We start from the raw sequence: 18,175 nt of genomic DNA on the forward strand, positions 1-18,175 counted from the left end.
CAGGGCAGCTTGCTCACGTATCCATGCTTCTAATTAAGTCTCGGAACATGTAGAGTGTGGGAACAGCGTGAGGCAGCAGAATCTAACTGCTAAACGGGAACACATGAATGAGAAAATGACCATAATGAGAATAAAGGGGAGGGCCAGGCTGAAGGGGAAAGGGGGTAGGGGCAGAGCTATAGTGGCTTTTCCCATCACAGCTGTACTCATTAAATGGAAACCTTAATGTTGCATTAAGACACTAATGGATCTCATCAGGTCACTAATTGAAGACTTGAAGGTGTGTAAGAATGGGACTCCTACCAGCCACAGACCTGTAATTGTGTTTACGTGGGGCTGCCGAAGTGCTGTGTGAGACAGATTTCGCTGGCTCTTAATGGCCCAAACATGTGCCCCTTCTCCGCTGGAAAAGCTCCCGGGCCGGGAGGGGCTGAGGCGATCCGTCTGAACCTCACGGCCTCCACAGCTCATTAGCAGTAACAAGCTCCCCGCCGGATCACCGCGCACGCTCCACAACAACTTACTGCCCAAAACATCACACCGAGGCCCCTGGACGGCCCCTCTGTATATTTAGCGAGCGAAATCCTGGCGAATGTTTTCGAAAAACGCTTCAAAGCAGGTAGGCTTATGTGAACGCACTGAAACGCGCACGCACCTGAGAGTCTCTGTCCACTTCAGCTCCAGTTCCAGGGCCATTTTATCCATTCTGTGCTTCTCCTCCTCTTTAGTGGAGATGAGCTTGGCTTCGTGCTGCTGCGTCTGGGCCTCCATCTCTCCCTGCAGGGGCGGAGGAGGGGACAGGAGTCATGGTGGCACGCAACAGATTCTTATTCCGTGGCTTCGCTCCCAGAGCGAGGGCAGGAGAGGGGAGGGTCCTCATCGTTCATAACCGTCACGCCAAAGCCCCACGCAGAGAAGGAGCTGGAGAGAAGAAGCAGCATCTGATCTCCAGCAGAGCATTCCTCCAGAACGGCATGTAAGAAACACGCCGCGCACGAACACACACACACACACACACACAAATGCATCCAAGGATTATAATGCCAGGTCACGGCAGAAGCTGAGCCAGCCAGTGCGAGGAACTCACGCTAATGAACTGCAATGCCACAATAGGCGGGGACACGTAATTCAGTGCGGCACCTTTCGTGCATCTCTCTCTGATGATCTCATTACGGGTGCCATCAGCACCTGTATTCATGGCAAAGCACGAGCACGACTGACAGGAACACGGTGCCTCAGAGCAGACATTAATACGGCTGTCCTTAACCCGGCGCCGCCCGTGACATTCGCTTCTTCGTATGGTCAACTCTGCAGTAAAATCATAGCATATCTTTCCCAGTAACCCAAAACAACACTACTGGAGATTACTCGAGTTTACTTGATGTAGAATACAACAACAAAAATTATTATTTTACATGTAATTAATTCATATGCTCCTTTATTTAAATAAAAGCACGATTTGTGCATCAACACGTAAATTTGTCAGTGCACTGCAGACGGGTACAGGTCACGGCTGCCGCTCTAACCTGTAGGGCTGTGAGGAGATTGGTTGTCTCTCTCAGTCTGGCCCGGGTGGCATCTAGTTCTTCTAGAAGCTTCTCCTGGGCCTCCTTCAGGCTGGAGATGTGTCCCTTAGCAGAGCTTAGACCCTGCTCTCCCTGTTTCAGCATCTCCTGTAGACGACTCACCTGAAATCAGGTGTGAGAGAGAGAGAGAGAGAGAGAGAGAGAGAGAGCAGTGAAGAATCCATGCACCTGGTCAACACTGCTGTTTGTCACTACAGCTGAACACGTCCCTGGCGGCCGACAGATGTTTTGCACCTGAGCTAAACCATAGCTCTTATATTTAAAAAGGGAGGAAGAAGAAGGGAAGATGAAGCCAAAGTTCAATAATAATCTGACGATGAAGGACTAGCCAGTGCAGCTGTGGCAGGGTTAGCCAGCTCTGAGTGCAGAGCAGTCGGTAAAACGCAGTCGAAGTGATGAATCGCTAGACACACAAAATGAATCACGCGGAAAAAGCTCCACCCGTCAGGCCAACAGAGCCAGGACCGCCCTCGGCATGCAAAGCCTCAGGAGAAACACCTGCAGTGTGTGTGTTTGTGTGTGTGGATTTCTGTATTTCCTTTGAGGCTGTGCGTGCTGCACGTGACAGGGAGAGGCGGTCCATTTGCGCTCACCTCGCTGTTGGCCACGTTGAGCTTGGCTGTAAGCTCCTCTCGGAGGCTGTCCAGCTCCTCATGCAAGCAGCACTTCTGCTCCTCCAACGCGCGGCGCTCCTTCTCGAACTGCTGTTCCAGCTCCTGAGGGAGCAACGCAATGAGGCTGTGAGAGGCTGGCATCAGGAGCTGTGAAGGGGCTAGAGAAGGCCGAGACTCGTGGGGCTGTTTGTCATTGGTCAGTGGTTTTGGGGGGGTGGGGTTATTCCAGATCACACGAAGCCAAAAAGTCACACGGTGCTTGCTGAGAGCTTGCCGAAATGGAATTTCAAAGTGGTGGGAAAACACGGAGAACACGGAAAACATGGAGAACACTTAACATCTTTACAAGGAAAAAGAAGGCCACAACATTCACTTTGCAAAGACAAAGGTGCCTTAAGAACAGATTAATAAACCATGAACCTATCACCAAGCTTGTGAGCACCTTTCTGCAAATTTAGGTTCAGAAAACAACTAGGAATTCCGAATGCGGTGAGACATTTTTCACTTGGAGAGGGATTTTAAGAGTGGCCCCCACACACTGTCACATTTCTGCCAGAGGATTACACCAGCCCTGTCACGAGCACCGTCAGCTCTGATAGAGGTTTCAACAAACCCGAACACAAAAGCTCCTACTATGAATGAAGCGTGTCAGCATGGAATCCACAGCAACAATAGCAACAATCTCTCAACAAAACGTGAGAGAGGCATCATCTGTCACAGGGGTTCATGACCACGCTTTTGCGACAAATGGCCTGCGTTACGAGAAATTATTGGCTGTGTATGGAATCTCAAAAATAATTCATGATTAGAATAAATTACAAATAATAAAAATTTTAATTTACAGCAGTGGTATTGAGTGCTTGTATTATTTACTGCGAGGCACAGCAAAGTGCTATATCCTTGGGGGCTGTGAATACAACGCTCTTCAAAACATTGTGTTATGAATTCAGAACTCTGAGCTGAAATAATTCTAAGATTCAATCAGATGAAACAGAAAGAACTGATAAAATAGACTAGATAATCTCACTGATACCTTAGAAACATCGAGCTGTCTCAACCAGAAGCTAAAGGTTTGCAATAAACTGAATTATAATTTAATGCGCTGCTTTAATGCGCTGCCTTCGGCAAATCAAATGTGTGCTGTATGTCTTCGATGTGAATATGTATGTACTTGAATGCATAAAGACTGTTCAACATACAAAACTGAAAGAAACAGAAACCCTAACTAAGTTTGCTACATGACGTGTGGTCTGCACAGACTGTTCACAGAGTATAGCTGTGAAGTACGCATGTATGCAAATGTGACTTTGTGCATATTCTGTGGGTCTGGATTTATCAGCGCTGATGCGTGGCGAGGAGGTGAGAATGGAGGCCAACCCCAGCAGGGGTGGGCTCGGCGCTCCTCAGCTATACAAATTGATGCCCACAGTGGTTACCTTTTCGCGCTACGCAAAGTTTGTGCGCTTCGGCTCGGGGTGGCAAGCCGAGCGGATCCCCCACCCCCCCCCCTCACCAAAACCTGCGAGAAAGAGAGCAATGAAGAGGAAACACCCCCCCCCTGCCGACAGGCAGTGTAGTGCTCGCGCCCTTTGCGATTTGCCTGCGACCCATTTCACCCGACATTTTTTGTCTGAGAGCGGCGTAGACGACAAGCCCGGAGACGATGCTGGGCGTGGCAGCCCCGTGAGAGGACCCCTCCGCCACCGAGGGCAGAGGGGAGCAGCGGAGAGACAGGTGCAGGCTCCTGCAAGCCTCGCCCATGCGGCTGCAGACAGCAGAGCTAAGCAGATCAGGGCCTGGATAAGAAAGCCCAGATTAGGTTTGTGACTGCAACAAGATAGGAGAGGAGGAAGGAAGCAGTAAGGGTGAATTCATAAAATACACACACACACACACACACACACACACACACACACACACACACACACAAAGAATCATGGCAAGAGTCAGTGTTCACCCCAGTTCTTCTCTCATCAGACCACAGCTTACGTCACCAGAGTAAAGCACTCTACTCACCTCTCGCTCACCGACAGAGAAAAGCACTCTACTCACCCCACACTCACCAACAGAGAAAAGCACTCTACTCACCCCACACTCACCAACAGAGAAAAGCACTCTACTCAACCCTCGCTCACCAACAGAGAAAAGCTCTCTACTCACTCACCAACATAGAAAAGCACTCTACTCACTCACCAACATAGAAAAGCACTCTACTCACTCACCAACATAGAAAAGCACTCTACTCGCTCACCAACAGAGAAAAGCACTCTACTCACTCACCAACATAGAAAAGCACTCTACTCGCTCACCAACATAGAAAAGCACTCTACTCACTCACCAACATAGAAAAGCACTCTACTCACTCACCAACATAGAAAAGCACTCTACTCACTCCTCACTCACCAACATAGAAAAGCACTCTACTCACTCCTCACTCACCCACGGCTGGTGGAGCTAGTAAGCTGCTGTAACTGTGTTTTGGCAGGAGCGTGGTTGAGAGCCTATGATAGGAGACAGAGGGAGGACAGACTGCATCTTGGCTGAGTCCATCATGCACAGCTTTGTGGACTTTCCTGTCATATGCTGAAGATATCAAACCCACAGCTAATCACATCATCTTCAGCTTTTGGTCCTTCTCGTGCGGGGGGTTTATTTAGTGGGTAGTGTGGGTATGAATCAACCAGTCCGAGGCGATGTGTGTGAGAGAGGGGACATGCCTCGATCGGGGCAGCTAGGAGAGTAGAGTTTGGGGGGTTGGGGGGTGGGTTGTCGCAGGAGGAATGTTACTATTAATGAAGCAGTAAATGCATTTAATGATGCATAGGTTCACAGTAAATACTCTGCTAACCCTCGCTCCCCTGCCACACACACACACACACACACCTACCTATTTGCATGATTTGACTCCATCTCTGTGAACAGCTGGAGAGGTGTTCTCAGAGAATAGTATGAAGTGATGTGAAACCCTAATGGTTTGCCGCAGAATATGTGACAAACAAGACTCTTAAACAAGGTCTAAAATGGTGAACTTAACATGGTGTGGAAATGTCCCAGATGTTTGCAGATACCATGTCTGCTATAACTCTGTGATTCTCCATGAACCTGAACTGTAGATTAATAGTCTGTTTTCCAAATTGATATCATCAGTTCAAAAAACATCAATGGATAAAATAAATAAATAAATAAATAAATAAATAAATAAATGTAGGACTACTCTGTCCAGAGTCCAGACACAAACACACACACACACACACACACACACACACACATTCAGGTTAGATTCAGCTTAACAAATTTTTGGCATGTGCATGTTTTCCGCAAATCTGCCAGCATGCCTCTCTGATTGCCTGTTGTGTATTAGGAAAGCTTGGTTTAGATCCACTAGGACTACTGCAGCTCTATTCTTCTAATAAAAAGTCATTACCAAGGCGCAAGCCAGCTGAAAAAATATCCTAGAAGCCAATCAGAGAGAATCAGAGAGTTAATGAGATAGCAGCACAGGCAAAAGATGACTGTGTGTGTGTGTGTGTGTGTGTGTGTGTGTGTGTGTTCTTCTGTCTGCACAAGCATGTGGAATGTCAAACCATTAACTCTGCCTAACAAGGTCCAATAGTAGAACATTTAACACAAGATGCCAACAGAACACGAGTTCCTATGTCAGCCCTCCTCAAGCACAGAAATGAATCCTCTTTTCTCTGGATCTCTGTCTGTCTGTCTGCCCCTGAGCCTGTCTCTCCCTCTCGACCGGCGTAGCTGCTATGCCTCACGCTCCAGCCACTGAAGCCCCTCGTCATTCTGGCCACGAGACAGGACGCGCTTCCACTCGGCAGCTAACGGCATCCCGCTTGCGCGGTCCCGTAGTGCAGTTTACCTGCAGCCCGGCTGCCGTGGGAGGCTCTTGGCTGGTACGGACGAAAGGAAATACAGACAGATTGTGCAGCCCTCGTGAGAAGCGGCTCCTCGAATCAATGCTTAACTACTCCTTCAGTAGCGAGTTCTTTCCGGTTTTGAGTTATACTGCAGTTTTAGGCCCTGGGGAATCGGGGCCGTGATGGAGGGACGTTCACTCTAGTAAAGAAGTATAAGTACATTATGTGCGCGTGCATGCGTGCGTGTGTATGTTTGCGCATGTATATGTGTGTTATGTGTGCCTGTGTGTTGTGTGTTCCTGTGTCTGTCTGTGTGTGGGTGGGTGTGTGTGTGTGGCAGGCACTGCACTCACAGCCAGGAGCCGGTGTTTCTCCTTCTCGGCGGTGCTCTGTGTGCTCTCCAGGGTGGCCCGGTGCTTTTTGGAGAGCTCTTCGAGGGTGCGGCCCTGCGCCTCCCTGAAGTGCGCTGCGTCCTCCTCGTGCTGGGTCCGCAGACTCAGTACCTCCTTCTCGTACACCTGCTTCTCCTCCCGAAGGCTCTGCAGAGGTGCGAGGAGAGCAGCAGGTTTTTTTGACGTGAGTGAGAGAATGCGATGCTGTGAGCACAGGCTCAGCTTACGTGAAGACTCGGAACATATATGCACTCATGCTCTTTATTTAGAAGCGCCTACTTCGAATATGTTCTTGCTGTCCACTTTATTAGGTTCACTTGTTATCGGTCTGTAGTTAAACTGTATTGCGTTTGTTAAGCCTGACTTAAACTTCTGGGAAGATGCGCGGAAACATATCTGTGTCATGACACAGAAGAAAGAGGGGATTTTTGGGTGTAGCTTGTGGAGGCTAGTAGATGCCCTGACGCACGCACACCTCTGGACGCGGGTCGTGCATGTGTGCAGAGCTGTATGTTACGTGAGTGCTGATTGGTTGCTAGCGTCAGTGGAGGGTCACGAGACCCAAACAATACTTGACCTGAACAAAAGCTAGCAAAAAACAAAACAAACGATCAACCCCCACCCCCCCCAAAAAAGACAAACAAACAAAAAACCCAGAGCAATTTGAGTGTCAGTTTTCGGAAGAGCTATAGTCTTACAAACATTACTAGCATCATATAAAGTGTAAAAAACATTTTTTTTATTGCCTGCTGTGCTTTCATTTCGCACACAAGCATGAATGCTCTATGTAGGAACAATAAGGGGAAGAAGAGACACATAAAACTATCAAGTAAAAACACTGGATGTGTTACAGGTAGAAATTGCTTTGATAGCCTTTTCGTTACTGCTGTGAATTGCTGTGAAATAGAGATCTGTACTTATGAATGTAAAATTTAGCAGAGAGCCTCCGAGTCAATCTCAACAACTCAGCGTGAAAATTTCTTCTTCACTGTTCGTGTTTCATACGTTTTTTTACACCGATTTGGACGCTGCCTCCGAGTGCACGCGTTAATGTGGCGTCCAACGTTGGCTGACACCTGTGCGGATGCAGAGAAGTAGATGTGCGCTGTTACATTAGTACTTTAGTGCTTAGTACCCAGTGAGTACTCTCTGAGCCTAGGGCCTGCATTTGTGTGGTAGTCTGTTCTCAATGCAGCAGTCACTCTGCCATGCTATCGGCAAACTGGAGCTCCAGGGTGGGTTGGTTTGGGGGATATGTTTCCAGGCATTAATGTCACTGCTCGGTGATCTGCCACCCACAAATATCCAGCAATAAAGCTCTCCTGTGGCCAGAAAGAGCATGGCAAACACACAAAGCGGCCATGGGAGCGGACGGGCCTGAGTCTCTAACAGCACACCCACAAGACACTGCAAAATCCTTCATATAAGGTGGGTGGAATGAGTGTAGGTTTTTTTTTTTTTTTCCCCCACACATGGACATATGGAAAAAGGACAGACAGCGGGACCGCCCGGCCTACGGGACTGCGTCGTACTCGGGCACGTCGCGATCTTGAGTGGCTGCCGTAGCCATGCGGGGACGCGGGTCTGTCGGTCTGTCGTGTTTGCGCTGCGGTCTAAGGGAGTTAGGCTGACAGTGGAGAGAGGGACCGAATCTCTCCTGACATCGTTAGTGCCAAAAAAAAAAGAAGAAGCCAAGATCCCATTAAAGCAATGGCAGAGGCATCCAACAGAGCGAATCAAGCATGCCCTGGCTCTATTCAACCCATGTTGTCATAGTAACACCTAACTCAAGGCTGTGTGCATAACTTATGGCTTTCCCTCTTTTTCCTAAGCAGTCACAAAGGAGAGAGAGAGAGAGGCACAGAGACAGACAGGCAGGGAGAGCAATAGATAGAGAGAGAGAGAGAGAGAGAGAGAGAGAGAGAGAGCGAGAGAGAGATTGGATGGAATGAGAATGAATCCCCTCATCCAGCCAGGCACTGCAGAGCCAGAAGCCCAGAGGTCAGCAGACCATCACTAATAGTCGTTATTATGATTCATATTTCAGACTTCTGGAATGCCCACGGGAGTGGGCTGGCGAATGACGGTGCTTCTACACACTGCTCTGAGCTCATGCAAATTGAGAAACAGAAGAACATTATGTGTGACATTCACATGGAATTGCATTTTGCCACTCAGGTTCTGGTGTCCACGTACCTCGCCCTTTATTCGTGGCCCTACTTCGAATTCAGACTTAAAATTTAAGTAAAGCATCGCCGCGCGCAGGAGCAATGGCACTCCATTGGCACTCCAGGACTTTTTAAACAAGAACACATGCCAGAAATGCCTGTTTGCAAAACTGTGTTCATAGCGCTCAATCACTGTGTTCAGTCAAGTTCAGTAACTGCCAGAACGCCGCGTGGCATCCAGCTTGTGGAGCAAAATACGGAAGGCGCCTCCGAAGCCTCTCCGTATAAACGGCACTGTTCTACAAGAATGGTTAACTAGAGAAATGTGAAAGGCCTGCACGTCACAGAAGAATGTGAAGATAACTGGAAATAGAATTCCTGTTCATCATCATTCTTCTTCAGAGAGCAGGACTGTCAGAGGTCTGACGCATTCTAAATTTGAAGGCCTTGAGTCTTTTAAATTAAACATGAAGTTCATGGACTTGGCTCTGATAATTAAAAGTGCTAGTGTTTAATATATATATATATATATATATATATATATGTATGTGTGTGTGTGTGTGTGTGTGTGTGTGTGTGTGTGTGTGTGTGTGTGTGTGTGTGTGTGCGTGCAAATTAGAGGGCTTCTGTGCATATAGCTGACAGTGGTATTGGTTAACAGAGGGAACTGTATATTGTAAAGCTGAGTGAGTGAGGCTGATGTGGGTGTGCTGGTACCTTCTCCAACAGCAGGATCTGCTGCCGCTGCCTCTCCTCCAGGGTCTGGCTCTTGGTCTGTATGGCTCCCCGCTCCTCCTCCAGCCTCAGCACCTTGTCCTTCAGACGGGACTTCTCCGACTCCAGGTCCCGGATGGCCGCCTCGTGGGTCATCTGTGTGGCCTGCAGGCTGCCGATCTGACCTGAGCCACACAGAGAAACACGGCGGCTGGCTTCGAGGATTGCAACATCACTCCCGGCTTATACGGAACGGAACGTTGCGCGCGTCTGGACCACCGGGTCTTTCTGGAGGCTAATATTTGGGGGTTTTTTAGGCTTCTTGGCTGCCTCACTGAACACCACTGTAGTTAAAGTTAAAGTTGAAGTTAAAGACCTGTTTCGTGTCCAGACCATTAATCAGATGTCTCGAGGCTGTGATAACCTGGGCAACCTCACACTGGGCTCACAAATAAGGATGAACTGCCATTCCAAAAACCAACAGTCATAGTGTCATTTCCAGAACATTTGGTAGGGTTTGGCTGCAATGGTGAGTTTGCTTTCCTGTTTGTTGATGGCAGTAGGGAGAGCGAGAAGTCACCAGCAAGATATGACGTTTAGACGAGAGAGGAACAGGTGTTCCTGATGAGGATGGAATCTCAGCGCTTCACAGATCTGCAGCTTTCGGCTGTGGTTGCCAGGATACCATTCGGTGATCTGTCAGCACAAACTTTAGCATGAACAGTGCCTGCAGCTAGACAATGCCCGCAGCTAGGCAAATGAACGACTCGTCACTTTCCGGAAGAGTCACCTATTCCATCTCAAACATGACGTAAGGAGAAAATATAGAATACAGTGGTCTCTGCCTGAACCAAACAGAAGATATTCGGACTGCAGTGCAGTGCCAATACTTCTGTAATTCTGTCATTACTTACCAAACCTTTCAGCACCAACTACACAAATCTAGAACTTAAACACAGCCTGCCTGTATTTTGCACACCGAGACAAACAAGGAGACAAAGGAAAGAAGACTGTGATGTGAAGTGATCGATCGGAAAGGGGAAGTGGTGAACGGGAAAAACGGAGTCACTGATGCTGAGCAGGAATACAAATGACAGCACAGGTATAGCCCACACTGACTCGAGAGGAAGTGCTGGAGGAAGAGGTTCTGCTGCTGGTTGTAGACGGGCGAATGAGAGCTGTCTCACTGGCTTTGGGAAAGACCCAAATGGAAGTAACGTGGGGGGGGGGAAGCACAGTTTTGTCACTGGTTTTAGAGATGTGTATGCGAGTTGTCTCACTGGCTTTGAGCAGGATCTCGGTGGCCTGCTGCTGAACTCGGTCCCGCGTGGCCTCCAGCTCACACTCCGCTTCCTTCTGCCTGATCGCTATGATCTCCGCGTCCTGAGTCACCTCGTCCAGCTGTTTGTGCAGCTCCTGCGTACACGCGCACACACACACACACACACACACACACACACACGCGCGCGCACACACACGCGCACACACACACACGCACACGCACACACACGCACGCACACACACACACACACACACACACACGCGCGCACACACACGCGCACACACACACACGCACACACACACACGCACACACACACACGCACACACACACACCAGAAATCATCAAACCCATTGATCAAAAGAGTAGTGCATCACTGACACAGTTGCTGTGTCACTCTCACTTTCCACAGTCTGTCTGCCTGTCTCTCTCTCTCTCGCGCTCGTCCACCGCTCTGTGATTTATCAGCCATTCCTCTCTTCCCAACTCCTCCCCACACACTCCTGAATTGTTCTTTCACACCCCCACTTCCTGGAGAACTGAGAATGGGTAGGCACTTCCTCCTCCCTAATCGGACCATTTTTATAACGCGGCCCGAGCTGGGCACGGCAGTGTAAGTGCACGCGTAGCTAAGCACTCTGAGCTCCCGTTTTTCTCCGTACTGGATGATGCGAAGCTCTTTTGTCTGCACACCGTGGAACATGAACACAGCTCTGCGCAAACAGAGCAAACTGTAACATGGCCAAGTTTATAAAAAGCTGACCTCAGACCTCGGATAAAAGAATCGATTTAAGCGCTCCCGAGGGAAGCCTTGAAATTCAAGGGAAATTTCAGTCAGGAGAGTAGCATGGCATATAGGCCTGAAACCGTGCAATGCTACTACCGTCTTACCAGCAGCTGGGCGCTAGCGTGCGCCGCTGCGTCAAAAATGGCGTATTGATCTGTTGCTCGGATCACCAACGACAGGCGACAGTTAAAGCTGACAGCGACCGTGGTGACGATGACGCAAGGCGACGGTGACACCCGCACAACTGGTCACCTTCCTCCGCCTGGGGACTGTCCACAGCCACCCTCTGTCGCCCGTGTGGCCCCCGTCTGATTTCACCAGCGCATGGCTCCAGGTGGGCCGGGACCACACGTCCTCCAGGCAAAGACCTGCCTGTGCTGCTCTTCCGTAATGAAAAATCCGATTGTCAGAGCCCAGATGCTGCAGCCAACCCCTTCAGTGTTATTCTCTGTCTGATCGGCCTGGATTAACCAAACTCGACCAGGATACGCCCCAGGGGGCGAAGCCCATTATGAGACATAGACTTCGGAAATGTCACAGTGACTCCAAATCGATTCCATTAAAGATAAATTTTTTATTTTTTATTTTTTTGGCAGTGTGAATATGGCTGCAGCGGGAGTGAGGAGTGTTGCTTCCTCCTTGCCCACAATGCCCACAATGCCCACACTGTGCTGCTACATGTTGCAGTCACTGTATAACTTAACTGACAAAACATGTGAGCGCTTCTTTTGTGTGTTATTGTTAAAGGCCAGACGGACACTGAAGAACACGAGACCAGAGACTTCATTCTTTCAGGACTGAATGTTTGGAGGATTCATTTGTTTTCCCCTCCCTCGTCCCATTGGGGCTCTTTGATAATTACACCCGTACAGAATATCTGTTTATGGGCTAAACCGGGAAACTGGATGCAGGCCTGTCATGACCGCTTGCTTGTTACTGGGTGACTTTGAGTTTATTGAAGACAAATTGGGAACACACCTGTGCCTTTGAAGCATGGATAAACTCACATGTGGGAGATCAAACGCGCATCTCGGCCAATAGGAAAGCAGTCCCTTGATCTTGCCGTCGTGCTCCCCATACACACTGACACACTGCAACATCTGACTAACTTACCTAGCCCCTAGAGGATCACCGTCAGGAAAATATCTCTAATGTGGATGAATACCTTTGATTTTGTGTGTGTGTGTGTGTGTGTGTGTGCACGCACGCTTGGGCTTTTGAAAAAAAAAAAAAAAAATCATCAATGTATTCCTTTGTGTTTTGTCTTGAATACTAGCTCATTTGTGCCTTAAACTAAAAATAAAACCTGTACCAGGTATGGGTAACTTTAATATCAACTTATTTTAACCCTTTTCAACTTAAAAAAGGCCAGTTTGTTTTGCTTAAATAAAATGAGTAATGCCTCTAACATTCTACAGGGTGTAGGTGTCGGTTATTTGCACCGACATGTCTTTGTCTGCACTTCAAAAGCTTGCTTCCTACCTTGATATTGTTCTCTGCGGCGGCAAGCGAGGCTTGCAGTTTGTGGGACTTCTCTCTGCTGTCGCGCGCCTCGTCCTGGACCCTCTGCAGCTCGGAGCGCAGCTTGCCCAGGGTCTTCTGCAGCGCCGACTCCTGCGCCTGGAATTCGTTGCGCAGCTCGGCCTCCGTCTTCTTCCACGCCAGCAGGTTGTCGGCGGTCATCTGCTGCGTACGCTTCATGGCCTCCAGCTCGCGCTCGTAGAAGGCCTGCGCCTTGCTCAGCTTGGCCTCGTACTCCTCCACCAGCCGCTTCTTGTCCTGCTTCAGCTCCTCCACCCGCTCCGTCAGGGCCTCCACCTCCTGCTTGTGCAGCTGGCCCAGCTTCTCCTGGTCTTTGCTGAAGCTAGCGTTCTGGCTCTGGTGCGAGCGCAGCAGCTCCTGGACCTGCGCAGGGGAGGAAGGGGATCAGACGTCTGAGCTGGAGCCGTCGGGTTTCGATCTGGCTATTGCCAGGGCTGCCCGAAATATAGTCGGCTGCTGCTCTACTGAGATTGGTGCGCTAAGCCAATTGTGCCATGATGCTTATGTGAAACACACACATTTGCTAAACCGCCATTTCCCTCCAGGACCTCGCTCCCAGCACAGCTGAATGACACGATCAAGAACGCCGCGGCACAGTTGTGCTGGGACCTGGGGAGCGGCAAACCGTGGGCCATCGGCGGGTCCTCGGGGACTGGCCTGGGGAGGCCAACCGCCGGGGTGCCTACCTCCTGGCGGTGAGCCGTGCGGAGCTCCTCTAGGGCCTGCCGCTTCTCCTGCTCGAACTGCGTCTGGACCTGGGCAAAGGCGCGCATCTTCTCCTCGAAGGAGCGCCGCATGTCCTCCACCTCGCGTGACATGGAGACCACGCGCTGCGTGTGCTGTGCCTCGGCGCACAGCTGCACGTCCTCCATGCGCTGGCGGTACGCCTCGAACTCGGCCAGCGCCTGCCGCTTCATGCGCTCGTGCGCCTCCATGGACTCCTCCAGCGCCTGGATGCGCCGGCGGAGGTCCAGCTCCTCGCTGATCCTGCCCTTGTACTGCATGATCTTCTCTCGCGTCTCCGACAGGATCTGCTGCACCTCCTCCTCGTGCGCCTCCTTCAGGGTCTGGATGGCCGCCTCGTGCTCGTCGTTCTTCGTGTTGAGCGCGTAGATCACCTGGTGCGGGATGGGAGAAATAGTCCGCCGTGGGAAGGGGGAACGCAATCAGGAACCCGGCAAAGGCGCAGTCCGCCTTTCAGCAGGACAGCCACCTTTGTGCCGCCAGCGTGGAGCTGAGAATGACGCGTGTTTTACAGAGAGAAAGGTCAAGGGGAATTAGTGTGAAACAAATGTCATATCAAAGGTTAGGTAAATCCTACTGCTGACCAAGAACATTTGTATCCAGCTCTGTTTACAGACATGCAACCAACTGGCACACAAGGGAGTTACTGACCTTCAAATCCAAAAGACTTCCGACTAAAAAGCTTTGTTATGCCAACTACAAAGTGAGTAGATGACTTTGGAAATTCGTTTTAAATGTACAGTTGAAAGAAACCAAGAAAAGCCATCTAATCTTAATCCTCCAGACTACTTACAACAAAACAAGAAAGACTTTGCCTCTCTTAACACGTCCTCACCAAAAAAAACCACAACTTTAAACGCATAATTAATCTCTTTAACACATGGCTACTTGGGACAGTCTAATTTTTCACCCAACACAAATTGAATACAGCAAAAGCAAAAAAACGAGAGATTGAGACAGTAATTTAAATATGAATGTGCTCTGTTGATAAGGAGACTCTAAATAAGGCTTTCCTGTGTGTGACACCCCCCCCCCTACGTGTTGTACAACCTGCTCACTTTATCACAACTCCCCCACGGTTGTCTGAGGCCAGGAAAAAAAATTGAGGATTTGCAAATATCTGTATTACCGATATATTTTAAATACTACACGTGTTTGAAATATAAATACCTGCAATATCTAGATTTGTAAGCACTGATAATACATTCCCATGTAAGATTATCCATGTTTTTAAAATAGTCTTCAGATTTTCGAACCCACACTCAGTATGTCACGCTCCGAGTTAATTTGCATAACAGTCTGGCCATCTGATTAGGAACAAGTCGTGTCGGCGCGATACGCTTATCAGGGCTGCAGCTCCCGTTCTGTGTGAGCGCTGCTGGGGCGACAATAGCTAAACCCCGGCTGAGGGGAAGGTGTCATCGCGCTGTAATGGGCTGTCCGCTCCCATCGCCTGAAGAGACGTAAAGTAAACAGCTCTCTGCGTACTGCGCACGATCCGCTCTACCTACCACGTATGAGGGAGCTAGCGCCCCTTACGGTGCGCACGCAATACTCAAGACTAGCCCCATCTTTGATGGACCATACGCCCAAAACTAAGCGTCGACGACAAGGACGCCTGGCTCGCATTTGCAGATTTAGACAGATTATCTTGAATCTTGTTGCATCTTGTGCGTGTGTAGAATACCACACACACACACACACCAGTAACAGAATACAGTACCAGGGGCAAAGCTGGGCTGGGGTTTCTCACCTCTCTGAAATAACGCCATGGCTCATTTCTTCCAGCGCACTTCTATCTCTCTCATTGAATTACAATTCGGCAAGTGGCCAGAGCCTCAAATACAGTCTCCACACCCCTGAGGGTCCTCTAATTTGGTCAGGCACCTCGCTGCACAATTTTTGATGGAGGGAGAAAATTGCTCAAAGCCCTTTTTCTGGAGCAAATCAACAGTTGGTTCAGAGGTTTACACCTTGGGGAGTCTAGTCGCAGTTTGGTGTGTTTTTTCTGCAACGCATCACGGCAGTACAGAAAACAAAGAAGAAGAAAAAAAACTGAAAAAAAAGAAAATGAAAAATTGATGTGCTGTTTGAAGTTGTTGCCATGAGTACGGCGTAGTGAGCCAACTAGCAACCTCGAGATACTGATCTGGGCGGGTCAGGCAGCTACTTTTGGGCAAATCTGGCGTTAGTTTGATTTTTAGTCCTAAATAACTCTAGCAACTTTGTTAGACAGTATGACTTATGCCATAACTGAGCTCTAATATGACAAATACAGTGAAGCTCCTTGGCACCCAAGAAGTAATCACTTCCTCCAATCTAGGAGCCATTATGGCTGGCCTCTTATCAGTCAATAGGAACCTGCACTAGGATAATGATAATAACTGACATTTGGTGAAGGACGGCTAGAGAGTAATATATTGCTCAGTAAATTGGTCAGGATTACCCCAGGGTGATGGGAAATGTCACTGTGCTGCTTCAGACATATCTGTTTCTAACCACCATGACTCAGCATGAGGTTAAAATAGGGGACAGTTATGTTTTTCAACTCTTGGATGACTTTCCAGACAAGTGCAACCTATGACCTCTTGGCTGTTAAGAACCTTTAAGAATTACATAGAATCCACTCTGTGTTCCCACATGATGGCTTTAGGTAGTAAAGAATATTCTGAACTGTTCCATCTTTGTGAATTTCCCACCAGCAGGATAGAGATGTCATTACTGCATAAGCCAGTGTGCAGAACCCCAGTGGTTTGCAAGGCACGTGAATATTCATTAAGTAAGAAAATGGATTTTAATGAGGTTCAGATAGTGCTAATTAGAGTCATTACATTCAGCCTATCCAGGAAAATGCAAGGTGCACCTCCATCCATGAGGTAATTAATGCAGTTGGAAAAGTGTGTGCTGAGTGAATAAAGTCAATGAGCAGCCTCTTCAATGAGCAAAACAACTTCACATTCTCTTTAGACGAGATCATCTAATTTGAAACTGCAAACTTCAAATTGCATCCTTCTGAAGCCTGATAAAGCATTCTGGACCAGAAGGGTAACCCCCTAGGACAGAGCTGGAGCACAGGTTCTGGGGGCGCGGGCTTTCTCAAACGGTCTCTGGTCCTCATTATAAGGATGCGTGTTTATTACTGCATAGCACCATTATGCCAACCTGCAACATTAATTTCACAGTGCCATTCCCTTCATTTCCCATTTCTGATTTTCTGAGAAAAATAGGTCTTCTAAGCATCGGTCGTGCATGGCGTTGTATTTTTGTTGTTCTGTAAACGTCTAAATCAGGGTGTGCCTTATTCGTCCTTGAGATTTACTGTCCTGCAGAGCTGAGTCCCAACCTGAATGTAATGACCTAATTAATCAAGGTCTTCAGTAGCATCTGAATATCTCAGTGCTGGAACTAAACTCATGCCCTGATCTAAACTAGCTCTGATATAAATTGATAAAGCTGAGCAAAGTTCCAAACACCTGTTCCTGAAATTATTTTTGCAGAATCCTTTATCAGATTAAAAGCAATTCAGATGGACTTAGTACTGATTTGCACTCAGGAGATGTATCAATGCATAACGCTTATATGGCATTCAGACTGCTTAAGGCCAGGCATTTAGGAATAATGTGGCAACAGTTAATTACAATGTGACAGATTTTATTTTCTGCCCCATGGCTAGGGTTCAGCACAAACCTAAATTAAAAATACTGTTGCAGGCCTTGACAGTACACTGCACAAATGTCATGCCATGCTAACTGTGTTAGAAAACATTTTTGCTTGATTTCAACAAGCTGTTTAGGGCTATAGATGTTATGACCTAAAAGACAAGCCTCTCGCTCTGCTATTGTTAAAGTGATCCATTTTGAAACACTAAAAATGACAAAAGCAAAAATAAAAGCTATACCATAACATTGTGGGTATTGAACTGGGCGGGGGTGAGCAAAGAAGACACCGTGAGCTGATGGTATGATGCAATGTTGTGGGCCCAGTCCTGTTCCTCTGCACCTGAACATGCTACATGCAGCATACATTGCTTTAAGTTCATGTTGAGCCTGAAAACTGCATCCGTGGTGCGCTCCATCATCATCAAAGATGCACTTCTGTTTCTTTCCCCTCTGTGGGCATATAAGAGACTATCTCTGAGTTCCACACAGACATCTGTGAAAAAAAGTTTGCCCAAAGCTTAAGATTGTGTATCAAAAGAACATAGCTGTCTGTCGAGGAGCATTTCCACAACCTCCGCAAGTGGAAGGGCATTCAGTCTTGAGCAGAGTGAGCTCACACATGCTGGAATATAGTTACATCATACTGGTGCAAAAGCGCCCCGCTGTTCATCAACTTCAGCTCCGCCTTCAACACTGTCATTCCCATCAAGCTGGTCTCTAGGCTCATTGACTTGGGAATCAGCACCCCCATGTGTAACTGGGTCTTGGACTTCCAGATCCATTTCTGTGAGTTTGGGCAGTCACATGTCCTCCATCAACAC

General features: G+C 48.4%; 1 protein-coding gene across 2 annotated transcripts in view; it reads right to left on the bottom strand.

Moving 5' to 3' along the window:
* fam184a (family with sequence similarity 184 member A) overlaps positions 1–18,175 on the bottom strand; it is an 80,458-nt gene that overhangs the window by 44,034 nt on the left and 18,249 nt on the right. For both annotated transcript variants that reach the window (XM_027001662.2, XM_027001663.2), the window contains exons 3-10: positions 13,638–14,069; positions 12,892–13,314; positions 10,624–10,759; positions 9,347–9,528; positions 6,423–6,608; positions 2,180–2,302; positions 1,527–1,688; positions 656–777 (exon numbers count right to left, since the gene is read on the bottom strand). In XM_027001662.2, coding sequence (XP_026857463.2) covers positions 656–777; positions 1,527–1,688; positions 2,180–2,302; positions 6,423–6,608; positions 9,347–9,528; positions 10,624–10,759; positions 12,892–13,314; positions 13,638–14,069 — 1,766 coding nt within the window. The remainder of the gene's footprint in view (positions 1–655; positions 778–1,526; positions 1,689–2,179; positions 2,303–6,422; positions 6,609–9,346; positions 9,529–10,623; positions 10,760–12,891; positions 13,315–13,637; positions 14,070–18,175) is intronic.

Source organism: Electrophorus electricus, chromosome 3, assembly GCF_013358815.1.
Source record: "Electrophorus electricus isolate fEleEle1 chromosome 3, fEleEle1.pri, whole genome shotgun sequence".
Lineage (NCBI taxonomy): Eukaryota > Metazoa > Chordata > Actinopteri > Gymnotiformes > Gymnotidae > Electrophorus > Electrophorus electricus.